This window comes from Zootoca vivipara, chromosome 5 (assembly GCF_963506605.1).
Source record: "Zootoca vivipara chromosome 5, rZooViv1.1, whole genome shotgun sequence".
NCBI classification, from domain to species: Eukaryota; Metazoa; Chordata; class Lepidosauria; order Squamata; family Lacertidae; genus Zootoca; species Zootoca vivipara.
In genome coordinates, this window is record NC_083280.1 from 53032027 (window position 1) to 53050294 (window position 18268).

Consider the following 18268-nt stretch of genomic DNA (forward strand, 5'->3'; position numbering starts at 1 on the left):
TATAAGCTAATTAGAAAAAAAGATTAATTAATGACTGGCTGCTAATAAAATGGCAATCATGAAGAAAGAAACCAAGGGTGCTAAGCTTCAACTACCACCAATTAAGAGCTAATTACAAACAAATTATATATGTGTTTTGCTGTGGGCTTTAATTTACTAAAATGGTTTTAATTAAAAGAGAAAACATGCTGATTAATTGAACTGCAGAAAAAAATCTACAGTATAAACTGTGCTTTGTCTCTTTAATTAGACTTGTAACATCTGAAATCTTTTTTAAAGGTTTGTTAAAAAGAAGATATACATAATTAAGAGAGCATATGAATATAATCCTAGGTGATAACCCCTGTCATATACTAAAGGTTAAGAGAAAACAACCTCATTGAAGAGAAACTCAGAAACACCTTCACTAGAAAGGCAGAAAAATTAGCCACAAATATAATGTATGTTGTCTTTATTTCCCCCAGCACATTAACATGAAAAGGCATTTCTAAATTGTACATGGTTGTTCTACCTATTTTAATATATATATTTTTATTTCTTTGAGCACGTAAAGTATTACTGAAAATTTTCTATGTGATTCTGGAAACTGCCAACTCTATTCACAATGGCCAACAACACATCCATTCCCTGTACAGTGTATCAACTGTGTCTATGAGAAATAATCTGAAATGAAGTTGATCTGCTACATAAATTATAGAGACTGTGCAAAGAGCACCAGTCATTCATTTTTAGTGGGTCTTCTGCAGGTATGAGTCCCAGACTGTTCCCCATGTGTTCATTGAATGTAAGGATCTCCATAGGATCTGACAACTATTAATCCCTTTAAAATGGTGCTTTAAAAGTGCAGAAGGAAAACTTTATGAAGACAACACTACCCACATGCTTACTGTGCACAATCATCAAAATTGACCCCTCCCCCCCTTTTAATGACTGCTCATTTAAGTATTAGCAGACTGGATCAGAGAGGGGGCAATAAAAATCAATCGAACACATTTAGAATGATGGAAGAGTAAACATACTAGTTTGGCTATAGTACAAGAATGACTGAAAAAAATATTATCATGAATCATCTGAACAAATTTAAAACAAGAACATACAAATTATTGTACACTAAAGGGCCCAAAATACTAGGTTAATAAATGTACAGTAATGATAGCATAGGAAAAGTCAGAAATGGCAGGGCCTTTTGCTCTTTAAGTTACTGCCCTAATTTTAATGCACTATTAGAAAACAAAGCAAAGGAAGTAAGTCACAAGGTCACTGAAAAACTTTTGATATTAAGTATTTTGAGGGTAGATCTTTCACACATAGTAAACAAGTAACCACTCAAATTTCAATGATAGAATAGAAGAATTAAAGTACCACTACTAATAAAAATATTTTTCTTCAACAGTTTAAATGCTGAAGGAAAACTAAAGTAACAGTGATATTATCAGGCTTGCCATACATATATAACAGATGAGTTACCAGGCTTGCCATACAAATTTACACAAGTTGTGAGTCAACTTATGAGGCGAGCAGCACACCCTCCTTCTGAAGTTCTCCAACTACAGTGGAACCTTGGTTCTTGAACGGCTTAGTTGACGAACAAATCAGATCCCAAACGCCACAAACCCGAAAGTAAGCGTTCCGTTTTGTGAACGTTTTTTGGAAGCCAAACGTCTGATGCGGCTTCTGCTCGAGTGCAGGAAGCTCCTGCAGCCAATCAGAATCTGTGCCTTGTTTTTCAAATGGTTTCAGGAATCAAACGGACTCCCGGAACCGATTTTCGAGAACCAAGGTTCCACTGTATTGGGAATTGAGCTGCTATGTAGGCTCCATTTGGATCCTTGAAAAACCTTGGCTGCTAGCAGCCTTTCATCCCCATCAGTCCCTGCCAATCCACACCACCAGGAGCTCCTTTTTCTTGACCTCACTCTGATGAAGGAGATAGCACCAGTGGCAGGTATAATAATAATAATAATAATAATAATAATACCACCCCACCCATCTGGCTGGGTTTCCCCAGCCACTTCCCAACAGGTAGACTTCCCAACAGCAGAGGCTTCTGGCTGAATGCCTGGATGATAATCCAGGAAGAATGGGAACTCCATGGTTCCTTGCAGCAATGGGCACTGCTGGGCACAGCAGCTCTACCAGCATTTGGGAAGAGGGGTTATGGGGAGACATTGGAACGTGATAGAGCTGAGGAGACTTGAGCCCAATCCAAACTTATTTGTTTGAGATGGGCCCTGATGACCTAAGCTTTGGGGGGGGGGGATTCATCAGTAGTAGATATGTAAGTATACTGCTGTATAAGCTTTTTAAAAAAAAATGGTCACAGACTATATTGCTTAAAAGAAAATGTGTTCAAATTATTTAATAGTCAGTCCTGTACAGTACTCAGAAAATATTTAAATACATGAATTGTTAAGCAGCCCAGAGAGTCAGGAGGTTTTCACTGAGATGTAAAAGTGTTCTTTAACAGTCTATTTAATTTAAACTAATCAAAGTTACACTGATTAATAACAACTTGTTAAAGCCTTTCTGTAGGTTGCAAAATGGGGTATCTTTTTATATGGCCAGTATAATTCAGGAATTCTAAATTTCTTAGCACGTCCAAAGGAATAATTATGTAAATGAATAATTTGTACTACAATTTTCTGTGACACCCAAGATTAACAAGAAACCTCACATAATTTAGCTATAGCTTAATTATTCTGCATTCTTAACTTTGGCTTGGATCCAAAAGTGAACTTGCACAAGCAGAAGGCACTTTCATAGATTTAAGGTGGCCTCTGATTCCCACCAATTCCCCTTCCTGCTGCAGTTCCCTACACCTCATCTCATGTCATTCTGGACCCTCAAAAGTAGCTTTTCAGGGTTTGCTTGAGGATGCAGCACAGATGAAGAGGTTGAGTAAGCCATGCTGTGTGAGCACAATCCAAGCCATTATAAATAAGAACAGCACATGAAATCAAAGCAAAGTTTTAAGCCTACTGGGTTGCATCCAACTAAGTTATACTCCAGATTAGACCCACTGAATTCAATATACCTAAGTCTGTTTATTTTTATTACTCTGAATATGACTTTCTGGCTACAACCCACAACTTTCACAAAATATTAACAATTAAAATTACATTGCCAGCTCAGTTCTCTGAACCATGTGCATCCTGACCCTCAAGGGAGAATTCCTGCATATTACCTTTGAAGAATATTGTTTTGTGATTTAAGTTAGGGGTTTTAAGAAACTGTTTCACGATATATTGATCATGAAGGAAACCAGATAATTTCATGCAGAGAACTATTTCCGACTCTGTCTCATGTAAACTGGTGAAAAGCATTACTAAAGCTAGAATCTTCAAATATATAGAAGAGCAAGCCTTAATGGGGAACAATCAGAATGGACTCTCCAAAGGAGTCTTGTTTCACCAACCCTTTAGAGTTCTTGGAGAGTGTCAACAAACGTGAGAACAGGGACAAGCTAGTAGGAATTATATACCAAGATTTTTGAACAGCTGTTGATGAAGTCCCTCATTAACTGCTACAATTTCATTATATTGATGTTGGATACATACATGGAAACATCAATGAATATGACAGTAATCTTGCTCCCTGCTTTATGAACATGACTGAAATTTGTACCAGCGCAAACAGGTGCAATCAAGTCTCATACAATATAACACTGCGGGTGGCAACCATTTCTCACGTGGCAGTTCTGTTCCTGGCCCTCACAGGCGTCAGCAAAATATGTACAGGCATGCCCCACACCGTTCTGCCACCCCATACTGCCCTTATCTGGGTCCAAAAGGACTCATGCATCAGCGATTGGGCATAAATTTGACATGCCTAAAATGGTTGCTGCCTATGTACTGGATAGTCTAACCAAGTTCTCCCATGATCCTATAATCTCAAGGATATTAGCAAGAAGATTTAAGATTATACCAGAAGATCCCGAGAGAAGTTTACATTTTACAGTTAAGACTCTTCCAAGTGTCAGCAGGCAGATAGCCCACATAGCCATAGCTGCCAAGTTTTCCCTTTTCTCGCAAGGAAGCCTATTCAGCATAAGGGAAAATCCCTTAAAAAAAGGGATAACTTGGCAGCTATGCACATAGCACAGCCCTATGGATATCAAACCATTTCTTGACACACTCTATTGCATCAACAGAACACTAAACACCTGAAAAACAATAGAGCATTGCCACAGCATAACTGCCTGCACCAAAATAAAACAGCAACAAGTGCCCCATCGTAGAGAGCCAAATAATTGCCCATATCTCAAAAAGATATATTGCTCATTCTACACTGCATGGCTCTAAATTATGTTTACATCCCTTTTTTATTTGAAGCAAACCAATTCTATAAAAATTGGTTCTCTCTGTGAGAGAATGATAGACGGCTACGTTTTGGCATTCCCTAGCTTTTAAAAGCATGTTTTCATAGCCTCTTCTTAGCCATCTTTTTTATTTTTGGCCCTCCTCCTCCTTCCCAATACTGATGCTGTTCTATCAGTTTCACAGGCTTATAAATGTTATACATCAAAAATTAGTTTCACTTATTAAGGGAGGAAACAGCTTTAAGGACTCTGGGATCTGTGCCTCAAAGCAAAGGCTTTATCAGCAGGTTCCAGTTACTGCTTCTTGAAAAAGAAAATACCACTGATTAAAAACCTATACACCTGATTTCCAAAGAACACTCATCCACTCAACACATATTCCATCACGCTGTTAAAGAGCTGCACCCAGAAATACAGGTCAGCCCAGGTTTTCATTTAGTGTGAAAATAAAAATGGGTGATATCTTCTAGTTTTAAGTTACCCTTTGTCACTGGCACCTATAGTATCTGTTTCTATGGTGGACTTGGTGTGAAATAAATATAGTTAAAAGCCCTTAATTTCACATATTAAGGACAGATGAATATATTCCTAAAATTTATGAACTTTGGTGTACGGTAAGGAAAGAAGAACTAGCTCTTCACACATCAACGCACGAGCTCAGTAAACCCAGTAGTGAAAGGTCAGTACCTTTTACTGCACATACAAACTCCAAGAGACAAGCATTAAATGTGAGCCAGCTCTAACTTCTGGGCTGAAGTATGATTAGTCTGATGATAGTCAGCTCTATTTCTCTGTAACATCTGTATTAGGAAACACCGTGTGAGAGCTAGACCAGTGCCTGGACTCACTGGTGGGTTGGATGAAAGCCAACCATCTGACTGAATCCTAGCAGGATGGTGGCACTGTGAGTGGATAACTGATCAATCATCTGCTTTGGATGGGGTCATATTCCCCCTGAAGGAGCAGATGCATGCTGTGATGATGTTCCTGGATTCACCCAGGTGACCCCAGTGGCTAGCAGTTCCTTGCGCCAGCTTTGGCTGGTAAAGCAGTCAAGGTTGTTTATGGACTGGGATAGCATGGCCACTATTTTTCCATCTGCTGGTAACCTTGAAGTTAACCTGCAAGCTACAGCTAGTACGTATGTGTCTGCTTGCCTGCTCACTGACCAGAATATCACCATGATAGACAGCTGCTGAAATACCATAGTTGCACGGCCTCTAAATTAACTACCAGGCTAAATTCAAGGTGCTGGTACTAGTGTACAAATACAGCTTAGGTCCAGGATATATCCAACTGGTCACTGTGTTCTGTAGAAGACATCCTGCAGATACCATCTTATAAGGTCTGCTCTGCACGATGTCAGAATTGAGGGTTTCAGATGGCAGCACCTAACCTTTGGAACACCCTCCCATTACTGATCAGGTGCTGTCTCTATTGCCTTTTTAGAATTACCTCCAGTGCAGGTCCTGTTTGTTTTCCCTAGACATCTGGTTAGTCACTGTGGGAACAGAATGCTGATCTCATCCAACAGAACTCTTATGTCTTCTCATAACTATAGAATTATTATTTTTAAATGGAAAGAAAGGCAACCTTCCCTGAGGAAAGGAGCTCATAGCACAAGTTTAATATACAGTATAGGGTTGTTGTTTTAAGCTAAGCCCTCAAACTTTTTTTATCTATCTCACACACTGATGTCCAGAAATAGAATCTCAACTGTAGCTACACAAAATGTGGGGAAGCAAGAGCATGTGTTACAGCACTGGCCATGTTTCTTCTTCACAAAGGGGGCAACTGGATAAATTGCTTAAGTTCCACTCATTTTAAAGCAGCTTAATTGAGCCTAACCTTTTGTGAATGGTTGCTTTAGCTTTAAAACATACAATTATTTGCTTAGGTGTAAGAAATTAATTGCAATCAAAAATGCAGCAAACTAGGATCAGTTTATAAAACGAATAGCATTAAATAGTAAAGCTTTTCCTGGACCACATCATGCCAGGTCAACGATGGAGCCCTAAATGGTCTCCTCTAAAAATGCTCCTTGCACACAGAAAAAATAGCTTGTCAACAGCTGAACTGATCTTTCTTTTTCTAAACCTATGAGCATTTTTCATCCCATGTAAGATCATTATAGAAACCCCGCATTTACACCCTGAATCAATACAGTCCAAAAAGAAAAAGCTTTGCTACGTCATTCTGCCGAACAGCAATAATAATAATTTACTACTTTTACCCCACCCATCTGGACAGGCCTCTCCAGCCACTCTGGGCGGCTTCCAACAGGATATTTAAAACACAATAAAAGATCTAACATTAAAAACTTCCCTAAACAGGGCTGCCTTCAGATGTGTTCTCAAAGTCAGATAGTTGTTTATTTCCTTGACATCTGGTGGGAGGGCATTCCACAGGGTGGGCGCCACTACCGAGAAGGCCCTCTGCCTGGTTCCCTGTAACCTTACTTCTCGCAGTGAGGGAACCACCAGAAGACCCTTGGAGCTGGACCTGTGTCCGAGCAGAATGATGGCGGTGGAGACGCACCTTCAGGTATACTGTGTTGAGGCCTTTTAGGGCTTTAAAGGTCAGTACCAACACTATGAATTGTGCTCGGAAACGTACTGGGAGCCTATGTAGGTCTTTCAGGACCGGTGCATCAACTGGCCTTTATGTACAGGTCAGTGGTATTGTCCTCCGTACACTTCCTAATGGCAGTTCCCATACCACATTACATACTTATTAATGGTCCTCTTTGAGTATTAACAGCAATTAATTCAAAGGCACGTGCAATTTTGAACTAGCAGTGTGGAGGCATGGGTTCAAACTCCCTATCCAGCCATAGAGTTCACTGGGTGATTCAGGGTCATTCACCATCTCTCAGGTATGCACAGTTGCTGAAGGTATAAAATGGTTGGTGGAAGGGAGAGAACCATGTATGCTGCCCTGAGCTCCCTGGAGGAGGAGTTTTAAAATGTAATAGCAGCAACAACAGGCGTGAGGACCTGCTGTCACATAAAAAATAACTGTGAAGCCCCACAGAGATGGTTACTTTCTGGGTATGTTTCCATGGTTTATTTTACCCCTGAATGACTTCAGGGTGATGTCTGTCCCAACAACATTCTATATTCATAACATTTCTCGAAGAATCCCCTTCCCCCCATATGCTATAGCTGAAAAAAGGGCTGCCTAAAAAGAAAAAAAAGGATTAGGAAACAGAAACAATCCCATAACCATATTTTTATCCACATTATAAGACTTGTGTGAAGATATTCGAAAAAGCTCAACCTACCTCTCGACTAGCTAATCTATCACTTAGTTCCTCGGCTTGTGTAATATCTCCTTCAGCCAATGATCTGTCTATGCTGATTTCAAGGCCAGACTGGAAGAAATATCAAGACAAAAAGGAAAGTTCCCAGTAGAATATCAACTGGACATTGCAAATACACGTTCAGGGGAAATGTATCACAATATGCACAAAACAATATTCACTTGCAGAGCCGTAATTTCTGTGTATATCAAATCACATACAGGATGTATTTTGAAAGTAGTTTAAAGTACATAGATATTCACAGAATGGTTGTTTGAGAAGAAATCATTGCATTAATTCCACCTTATGTGTTGGATAAATACAGCACTTAAAAAAAATTACACGGGCTAGCTTACGCCTGTCACAATAAAATTTTATCTCAATATCTGACTTATCTGTTCCATCCCTGGAGCTTCCCTGAATAAAATGTGATGTGTATGTGTCAAATATATGAAGAATGCCAATTACCACTGCGTCTTCACAATTCTTAGATCTTATCTTTATCCAAAAAACGAATTCTGGCATGCTGTCACTTCACTATTTTACCATATTACTGAATCCAAGCCTGAAAATTGTCAACTATAAAGGAAGAGAGGACTACATTTTTAATCTCTAAAAACAAGCAATAAGAATGAGCCTTAATAACACAGGCAAATCCTAACTTGTCTTGAGTTAACATTTACAAATGAAGGCCCACTAATGAATGCAATAATAATAATGTAATAGATTTCTGCCCTGAAACTCTAGGTTCATCTTTCTTGAACACTCTATTTGTAATATATCTGAGGGGAGGGGGAGGAAATAGAATGCTGATTACAAGTTGATGTGTCAAGACTTTACTAGAAGAATGTCATCTTCCAATTAAGAAGAGAGTTGTTCACGGTATCTCAGTTTGCTTACATTTATTTTTACATACATTTCCTAGTCACCCCATCTATTTTGTTATCTATTGCTAGCAGAAAACAAATAATTTGTTACTGATCATTAATAAACATTCTAGGGCTTTTGTAAGATGCAACACAAATAATGTAAGGCTGGCAGAAAGTAAAGTGTTACTTATTACCAGGGCAGCTTGACTCAAAGTCTTACACTCTCATTCCAGACACACCAAACGGTACAAAGTTCTTTGGCCATAGATGGGATGGATCGAGACGAAGTTAAGCTTGCTTTAGTCCCATTGATTTCAATATTATATCCATTTCTCTGGGAGCAAGCTCCATTTAACTAAATGGGACTTACTTGTGAGGAGACATGTATAAGCTAGCACTGTAATGGACTATTCTGTAAGCAAAGAATATTGGGGGTTTTTTGTATGAAGATGGAGATCTTTGTACTTTTCTGTAATTTCAATCTGATTCTTGGTTGACTCCCAAATACTTAAAGCAACACCAACATCTCCTCTACAGTATGTCTGAAGTGCATCTATGAAACACTGCAGGCTCAGTCTTTAGATATAGTAACCACAGTGTCTCATGTAATCTAGGATTGGGAAGCAAAGGTTTCCAGGGCAGACGGTGCAGTTGCAAGGCAAACATCAACTCCAGTAACTGGACAAATACCATAATGAGGAACTTTTTTAAAAAAGTGTTTTGTGATATTTGCTTGATGTAACAAAGTATACATTTTAAGTTAGGAGTTTGGTATAGTAAGTCACCTTTGGAGGGGCTTCCTTGCTTGAAAGTGATTTAAACCTGTCATTGATTCCAAAATACTGAGTAAGCTCTTCCAACTGGCTTTCTTTTATGGATTGTTGACTACAAAGGGAAAAAAACATTTTCAGGAGGTTATTATTTCATTTGAAAAGAAACATGCATTATTTAAACATGTATAAAAACATTCTTTTAAAAAACATATTTAGAATAAAATGCTGCTTCTACACATTTGATATTTTGAATTTTTTACATAGTTAGATTGTAATCAAGATTTGTTACTTTTGTACTTTTGATATACAAGGGCATCTTACCTAACTAAGGAAGTCTAGCCTGATATCACTAAATATAAGTATGTACATATATTTTCATTAGACAGGCCATAATCCCTCATATATTGAAGGTACAAAAGTAAGTAAACTTCACCGCAACTTAACGTTATGTTTATTTCATTTATTATACTTGTAAAATAAATTTAAAATCACAGAAAGTTCTCAAATACCTTTCAGTTGTTTCTTCATTTTTCTTTTTAAATTTACCTGAAGAAAGAAAGTACTTTAAGTTATTGCATTTGTTATAAATTCCTGTTCACCCCAACTTTTAGTAAATTTAATACATGAAACAACTGTTGTTATCACATCTCAGATGCAAGTTTTGTGCACAGGTTCTCCTAGTGGTTAATGAAGTGGCACACAATTAACTCACCTGTGTCACCACTATAGCGCTCTATTACGGTACTTTCTTTATAAGGGCAAACAATCCTTTCTGAGTTCTCGCCATGGTTAGTGCTCTATCTGTGGCAAGGCCACTAAGGTTGTTAAACATCAGCTTCCATCTGTTGGACTGCAGACATAACTTTCTGAAAGGTATCTTCTCCTTTGGCAGCATCATTCATTGCTGCCACAAAGCGAGCAAGTCCTCTCTGGTTTCAAAATCTGACGAGATTTCCATGCACAAAATTGCCACTGGGCAGTGTTGGTTATGTCAGTTGTCTCATCAATTGCTGATGAACAGAAAACAAATTCCAATACAACTATTATCATCTGCCAAATCATTTTCTCACACAGTCTGATGGAATGATCTCATATTTTTACATAAGGAGAGTGTCTCTGGAACCAATATTGCAACATTTCTAAACCGGCAATCTTTCACAAATTCTCCCTCTGCTTATGGCCTCAGGCAACCTCTGGTTCTCCCTCTGCTGTTGGCTTTTGGCTGCTCTCATCACAGCTCATATCTGATCGGCTTCCTGTCATTTCATGTTTTGGCTGCTCTAGTCAGAGATCACATCTCTTTGGGAGCAAAGCTACAGGAAGCACCATGGCCAGAGGTTAATAGGCAGAGGTAAGTGTGGTGGAAGTGCACTCAATAAGGAAGTGGCAGTGCAGCAATTATTCTATGCACTTCTGGTAACACCCACATAATTCTTTTTACAGTGAACAGTGGTTCTAGCACAGTGGCAAGTAGGAAGAAGGTTCACTGAGGTCAGAAAAAATAGCTGATGCCTCCCCCCCCCCCCAAGGGGCTGGATGGTCACCGCTGTCAGAGAGCATAATATAATCTCATTTCCCCCTTTTTTTACAGAGGTGCACATACATCCATAGCAATGTGCTGGGATGTTTCTGGCTTTACAGGGAATTGGGGGGTCTATACACAACTCCAATATGCATATAACAAACGGTTTGGTCTGAGTAGCTGTACATGCGTGCTGTGGAGGGAGAGGAGAACAGGATTGTCTTACATTCCACTGGAATCCCTCTGTATATAGCAGCAGACTGGATTGAGAATGTACTATTCTCATTGTACAGTGGTACCTTGGTTGTTGAACGGCTTGGCTCCTGAACAAATCAGCTCCCGAGCGATGCAAACCTGGAAGCCGGACGCCAGGCGCGGTTTCTGCGGCTTCCAAATGACTGCAGGAAGCTCCTACAGCTAATCAGAAGCCGCACCTTGGTTTTTTTAATGGCTCTGGGAGTTGAACGGACTATGTTCAACAACCAAGGTACCACTGTATCTTAAATAGATATCCAAAGCATACACAAATGAGAATAAACTCCAGTCAACTGTGGAACTTACATGCATAGATTACTGTGGTGCAAAATAACTATTTGATGTTATTCTTACTGTGGTACAAAATAACTACAGTACTTGATGTTATTCTTACTGTGGTACAAAATAACTATTTGATGCTATTCTTACTGATCTATACAACCCCTTCATACTCAGATCCAAATGATTTCTGTAGAAGTTAGTTCTACTGGCTTCAGTTAAACAAGTCTCAGTGTAACAGCCCTAAGCCAAAGACGTCTCCCCGGTGGTGGTGGTACATGGACTAAGTTTCCTCGTTTCCCCAATCAGCGCATCAATTCTGCCATCATGCTGCTGCCTAGTTCCTCCAACAGAGCCCTTTTCAATGCATAGAGGTATGATTTCAAAGGGGCAAGATGTGAGCATAAACCAGTTTTCCCAGAGAGAATAATTATGATGGAGACAACTAAGCTTAGTAGGATGGTTTGGGCACAGAGGTTTGGAGAGCTGAATCACATAGTAATCTATAAAAAACCTATGTGCTAGTTCAAATGCCACCCTGAAAAGGCATTAATTATTAAAATGCTTAATTGCCTAAGAATAAAAATACACATGAGAACCACTGGGGTTTAATTAGGAGTAGTGTACAAAACCCAAACTTGAAATTAAATCCCTGCTCAGTCAACTGGGAGTCTGCAGGCAAGTCACTCTCTCTCGCTTTGGTTCTCCAATAAAACTAGAATGACCTATGTAATGCGGTTGCAGAAAGAATAAATGACAAACACTGTACAGCAGCACTACATAAATGGGCCAAGATTCAAAGAGCTATTTCTGACATGCCCAAAGGCCTTTGGCATTTTCTTTGAAGTATAGTCCCCTCCTGCCTTATTACAAACTGCTTTTAAAATTGCTCTCAGATTTAATAATGATCTGCTTGTGGCATGTGCACTGCTGTTCTGGAAAGATGTCCTTTGGATACCTGGAACTAGTTGTGTTCTCTGGATCCTGACCATAACAAATAATGTTATTTATGTTTTATACCTCTGAATCACAACCAAATTATAGAAAAATCCTCAAGTTCAATATTCCACAACGTATGCGTTGTCACTATCGTCACCTAATCCTTACTTTAACCATTTTGCACAATGTTTTCAGCTATTAAACAACAACATTTCCCAAGACTTCTCTTAATTGAGCAGAACACCTTTTCTGGAACGCTTTCTCTTTCCCCTCCTGTCTCTCTGACTGACTTGGATTTTCATTTCAATGTTTTTCTTTTGCAGGCTCTGAAATTTCTGTTGAAAGAGAAAGACACAAACTGAGAAACACTATGTTCTTTTGTTTGGTTTTACAGTGAAGTCATTGAATGAACAAAATCAACTTATTTATGAAATCTACTGTATAAAACAATCGCAATAGAAGCAAGCTGCATTCAAAGGTTCAAAATGGCGAGGATCAGAACCCGCAGACCCTAAAATGAACATGGAACTCCCAAGCAACATGGACTTCCTTGTTCATGGCAGCTGCTGCATGAGTGCAAGGGAAATGCATATGCTGTTAATGACATGGCAGTGAAAAGGAAAAAATGCATGCACAGGATCTCTATGCAGTCAACTCAGCTTTAACACATGCAAGAAGCCTCAGGACTACACTGACAGTCTCCACAGATCTCTAGGTGATTTATTCCACTTCCTGCATTAACTATGCAGGAGTCAATTTCAACCTTCTGCATAAAGGCCGGAACCCAAAAAGATCCCTTAGCATACCTAAAGGCTTGGGCATAGTCAAGAAGATTTTTTCCCCTTTGAAAAACAGACCGCCTCACCATGCCATAACACAAACTGCTTCTGAATCCCTCTCAGTGTGAAAAGTGTCCATTATATGGCATGAGGGGCAGCTGCTTCAAATACCTAATTCCCAAATCCATTTGGACATGCAGAATTGCTTGTGCTGTTTTCTGGACTCGAAGAAGATATAAAACAAATATAAAATATGTTGGAAAATAAAGTACGAGCACTCGAGGATGGTCAGGTTATAATTGCTAGAAGATATAGCAAAAGAGAAGGCAGAGTGTGCATTTTAGGAAACTTTGATAAAGATCAATAGATCAAAGCCAAAACCTGCTTACTAAATCAAGCCTCATGTTTCCGTACATGATCTCCAGATGCGAAACCAGAACTTGATAAACCATGGTAACACCAGCACACATTTTGAGAAATAATCACACCTGCCTCCAGCCCTATTTAAGGGAGCAACCTTTTGGACAATGATATTAAAACAAAACTCAGAAGTTTCTTCTGAGCTTAAGATGGAGACTGTGTTCCATTCAACATAATTTTACTTCTTGTTTCAACCTGTTCTTTCAAAAATGATTACCTACGTAAACATCAGCTACAAGAGCTACTACACCAAACACAGTATCAATCATGTGCAGAGTTGTAATCATACCTACTTTCCACATATCTAATGAAACTCCAGAAGGACATGTTTGGAATTCCTGTCCTTCATCTGCCACTGCTGTAAAAGGATTGCCTTCAGTGATACTTTCCGGTTCCTGAATCTCAGAGCTGGAAGACAGAATGCCTTTCAAATCCTTTTGTTCTCTTTCCTCTTTTAAGATGGACTCAGGCCCAGGCCCATCCCATGTTCCTTCATCATCAGAACTCGTATCAACATCACTTTCATTCACACCAGGAGGTAACAGTCCACTCCACATCTCTAGGTACATAATGAAAGATAACATACACATTATCACTGTGGAAAAATCTTTAACAAAATTATTTAAAATGCCTTTAGGGCTTTTCCTGTCTCTTCAGCAGCAATGAAAACAGAGTAAGAACTTCTTGGGCATCTTACTTCTTAACTATTCATTCATCAATGTCAAAGAGAATTCAGATTTTCTAAGATCCAAGGAAACAGAATGTGAAAACAAATCCTTTGGACATACAAAGAGAATTAGAAAAATACAATATTACAAAAATAATCATTTTTGTTATTTGAAGTTTTAAGTGGCTTACACAGGCTTATTAGAATTAATGTCCAACATCTTACTGTTTATCAAACTGGCAGTTTATGCAACTACACTGAGCAGTGGTTTTATATGTATATTATGATGATGTGTTTTGGCAGGGTCTGGCAGCCATAATCCATAACTGTATTATACCAGCTGGGTGGGGGGTGGCAGAGGCACATGTGTAAGGGCAGAAGAAAAGACCCATAAGTCGTATATACTTATAGTAATGACCTGAGACTGCCCACTGGTGCAATGCTGGGGACCCCAGAATTAGATCAGATGCTTTAGAATTTCTTCATCTGGGTATGTTTTTCGAGATTGGGTGAAAAAACAGTATTCCAAACGTGGCCACACAGATTTGGCAGGGTATGCTGCTAACTGTATCCTGTCCTGCCCAAGGACACTACTCTCTGTCTGCCACTCAATGCTCCTTTTTGCCAGTTGGGAAGAGCATTATAAAGCCACCCTGATCTTCTTCCTCCTGCTTTTCTCTGGATCTCAGATACCACGAGAAGGATGAGAGCTGTTTCCTTCTCAGCAGCTACCCACCCCAGCCTTAAAAACAGAGCACCAAGTTGTGCATAGTACAAATGGCCCTCATTTTCCCCCATGAGATACCTGGGGGCTGACCATTCTCAGGTGGCTTTCATCAGTCAGGGCACTGTCTGCACAGCAGCCTTCCCTGGGCTTCTTGGTGGCTTCTCCCTTCGGCTCTATCAAGATGCCAACTCTGTGGAGAATGGCAGGTTGCAGGGGCCACTCCACTTGGCATCAGATGAAGGTCATCAACAGTAGATATGATAAACCAGTTATCTTCATTCCATTTCCTAATAATCCCTAGCACAGATTTTTGCATTTTCCACTTCATGTATTTTTTCCTTGATTTTCTCATTTTATCTTTTTGTAAATGACTTTGAGGGTGCTAACAATCAAGCAGTATATAAATTCTATTAAATAAACAGAATACCATGCTTATGTTTTTATTTCATGTAATATGGTGAAGGAAAGGCACTCTGCTGCAGAATCTCAGTCTCTGGTGTCACACATTCAGGAGTATTCTAAATTGTATCTGTAAAATGTTGGAAGTATACGTGGATATCTCTGCTGTTTGAAGTTCATCTTACTCTCTAATATGTCTTAATATGTTGGATTCTGTGCAATTATATACTGTACACCATTCCTTAGGAGTAAGCCCTACTGAAGCCAGCAAGGCTCACTTCTCAATAAAAATGCACAGGGCCTTGTTTTCTTGCTGAAGGAGCTGTACTTAAACTAACAGACCAATCACGACCATTTCCTAACTCAGAATTCAATAGGACTTACTCCCAGGTAAATGAGGTTATGACTGTAGCTAAGTTACTGTCCTCTGTCCACTTATTTTCCCTGATCCATGTCGAGCTGTATCTCTCTGAACTTCAGAGCTCCTCAGTTATAAGACAGGATTTTACGCTTAAGAATGCAGCTGTAACAAGTAGCTGTTCTTTAAAACTTGCAAAATAAAATAAAATTAATACATTTCCTGCCATAGATTCAGCATCTAACATTGGCCTAATCTGGGGTGGGGGAACCTCTTAACATTCCAGATGTAGCTGGGCTGCAGCTCTCACCATCCTTGAGCCTTGACCATGCTAGTCCCAACATCCTCCTTCGTGTGCCTCCTCCTCAAGATTTCTGAAGGATGGCAACATGAGAACGGGCCTTCTCTGCAGTGGCTCCCCATCTGTGGAATGCTCTCCCCAGGGAAGTTCGCCTGGCACCTTCATTATACACCTTTAGGCGCCAGGCAAAAACATTCCTTTTTAACCAGGCCTTTGGTTGATCTGATTGACATCCTATGGCTTTTAAAATGTGGTTTTTTTTGTTGGGGGGGGAGGGCTATTGGGTTGTTGTTTTTAGTTTTATTAGGTATTTTGTGGTTTTATATCTTGATTTTATTCTGTGAACTGCCCTGAGACCCCCAGGTATAGGGTGGTATATAAATTAAATAAACAATAAACATCTGGAGGACCAGATTCCCCATCTCCTATCTAACAGGCACAGCTCAGGGTTGCATCTTCTATGAGCACGTCTCTCTGCAGTCCTGTGAAATACGTGATACTCCTAGGAGCCCGGTTAAGATTGTGGCGATCTATTCACGAGTTTCCACGCCCTTTGTACAGGGCTGGAGGTAAAAGCACAAAGCTACCTTCGAGAAGGGCAGGCGCGGATATGGGGCTCCTCCTGCCTGGCCCGATCTTCGGTGCTGGCGATTTGGCATTGCCTTGTCATTAAAGTGAAACTGAAAGCGGGCAGAAAAGGGGTTGGCATGGGAGAAAAAAAGCACCCGTTTTATTGGCAACCTACTACTCGCGAGCAAGGCATGCTTCGCACGCTACAATCGCCCACCTCCCTTACCTGGGAGCAAGCCCTACTATGGGACTTCCTACAAAGGAGACGCGTAAACCTGCGACTGGAGAGAGGAAGAGCTCACAGCCTCCCTCAGCCAACCTGAGGAGGAAAGCTCCCCCGGCCTCCCTTCAAAAACTGCCCCAATAACGTCCTACAGGCCGGAGAAGAACCGCCGCCGCCGCCGCCTCGCTCTTCTCGCCTCACTTACCCCCCGCACTTGTTTACATCGCGGCCATCTTGAAACTCCTCGCACAGCCCGCCCTCGAAAGCTCTGACTCCGCCCCTCAGCCAATCCGCGCTCCTCAGCTCGGCGGTCCCCATAGCAACCATCCGCCGAAGCGGTTTCTTTTTTTTTTGTCGATCCAAAGGCTACAGTCCTAATGGCTTTCTCGCAGAACTTCCGGGTTTCGTTTATATACCCTTTCAAGTGTGAGGTGGAAGTGACAGAGGACGAGCTGGTGTAAACCACTCAGATAAAGAAAGCAGCTTCTTTTCGGTACATTTCACCCCCGGAATTAAAGAATGGGGACCGGTGTTGTTGTTTTTAAGGGTGAAATTCAGGAGGTGCGATGATGATGAAGCAGAGAAGAAAAGAAATAAAAAAATCAACTGGTGAAGACAGCCGAGAGAGGTTGTTTAAGAACCTTTACAGGCTGCCTTTTGCATTGGCGATGTTCAAAACATCGTTGCCATCACCACCAGGGGCCAGGGGCCAGTTAGCTAATGGGTCCAAATAATTGGTTTCCTTCAAGAGTCTCTAAAGTTGGGCCACCACTACCCTCTCAAGCACTTTCCTCCAAAAGAGATTAAATAGGAGGTAATTATCAAATGCTTCTGCATCCAGGGTGGTCTTTTCAGAAACAGTTGCACAACCTCCTCTTTAAAGGTAGCAGGCACTTAATGGCACATTCATCACACTCTGGACCCACCAGTTCAACACATGCACAGAAACATACATTTGTTAGCTCAAATTGGCCACAGCAGTAGTCCCTGTATCTTAAATGCTTGACATCTGATTTATTTATTGAAGTCAGTACAGCTAACATCCTTTCTCACTTAAAATTCTGGTCTTGGTATTCATCCAAATTCCAAACAATAATTTATATGAGTGAAAGAGTCATGTGTCATGAATTCTCCCAAACATAAAACAACCAGAAAGCACCGTAATTAAAGCACAGGCTATGGAGTTATTAATGCTACTACTGGAAATGTTAATGCCACAAACTATAAAAAAGGCAAGGTGTTGTGCAAATCATACACCTGTGCCAATATTCACTTTAATCCATCCACCTGCACCGTAGCAGAGTGTGTGATACACAAAAGAACATTAGCAAACCAGACCACATTTTTCAACAAGGGGGAAAAAGGAGAGTTGATCATGCCTATTGTAATGCTGTTACTACTGGGCAACATGCTTATTTAGCACTCACTACAGTCCATATATGGGACCCAGGTGGCGCTGTGGTTAAACCACTGAGCCTAGGGCTTGCTGATCAGAAGGTCGGCGGTTCGAATCCCTGTGACAGGGTGAGCTCCCGTTGCTTGGTCCCAGCTCCTGCCAACCTAGCAGT

At 40.3% G+C, this 18268-nt stretch overlaps 1 protein-coding gene across 3 annotated transcripts in view; it reads right to left on the bottom strand.

Moving 5' to 3' along the window:
• FAM204A (family with sequence similarity 204 member A) overlaps positions 1–16969 on the bottom strand; it is a 33565-nt gene extending 16596 nt beyond the window's left edge. Inside the window, exons 1-7 of one of the 3 annotated variants that reach the window (XM_060274778.1) lie at positions 16906–16953; positions 16495–16587; positions 13749–14014; positions 12501–12591; positions 9771–9807; positions 9274–9373; positions 7602–7691 (exon numbers count right to left, since the gene is read on the bottom strand). In XM_060274778.1, the coding sequence (XP_060130761.1) occupies positions 7602–7691; positions 9274–9373; positions 9771–9807; positions 12501–12591; positions 13749–14012 (582 nt within the window). In that variant the 5' untranslated portion in view covers positions 14013–14014; positions 16495–16587; positions 16906–16953. The other 2 variants (XM_035138236.2, XM_060274779.1) reach the window with 2 other exon arrangements.
• Positions 16970–18268: the final 1299 nt, after the last annotated feature.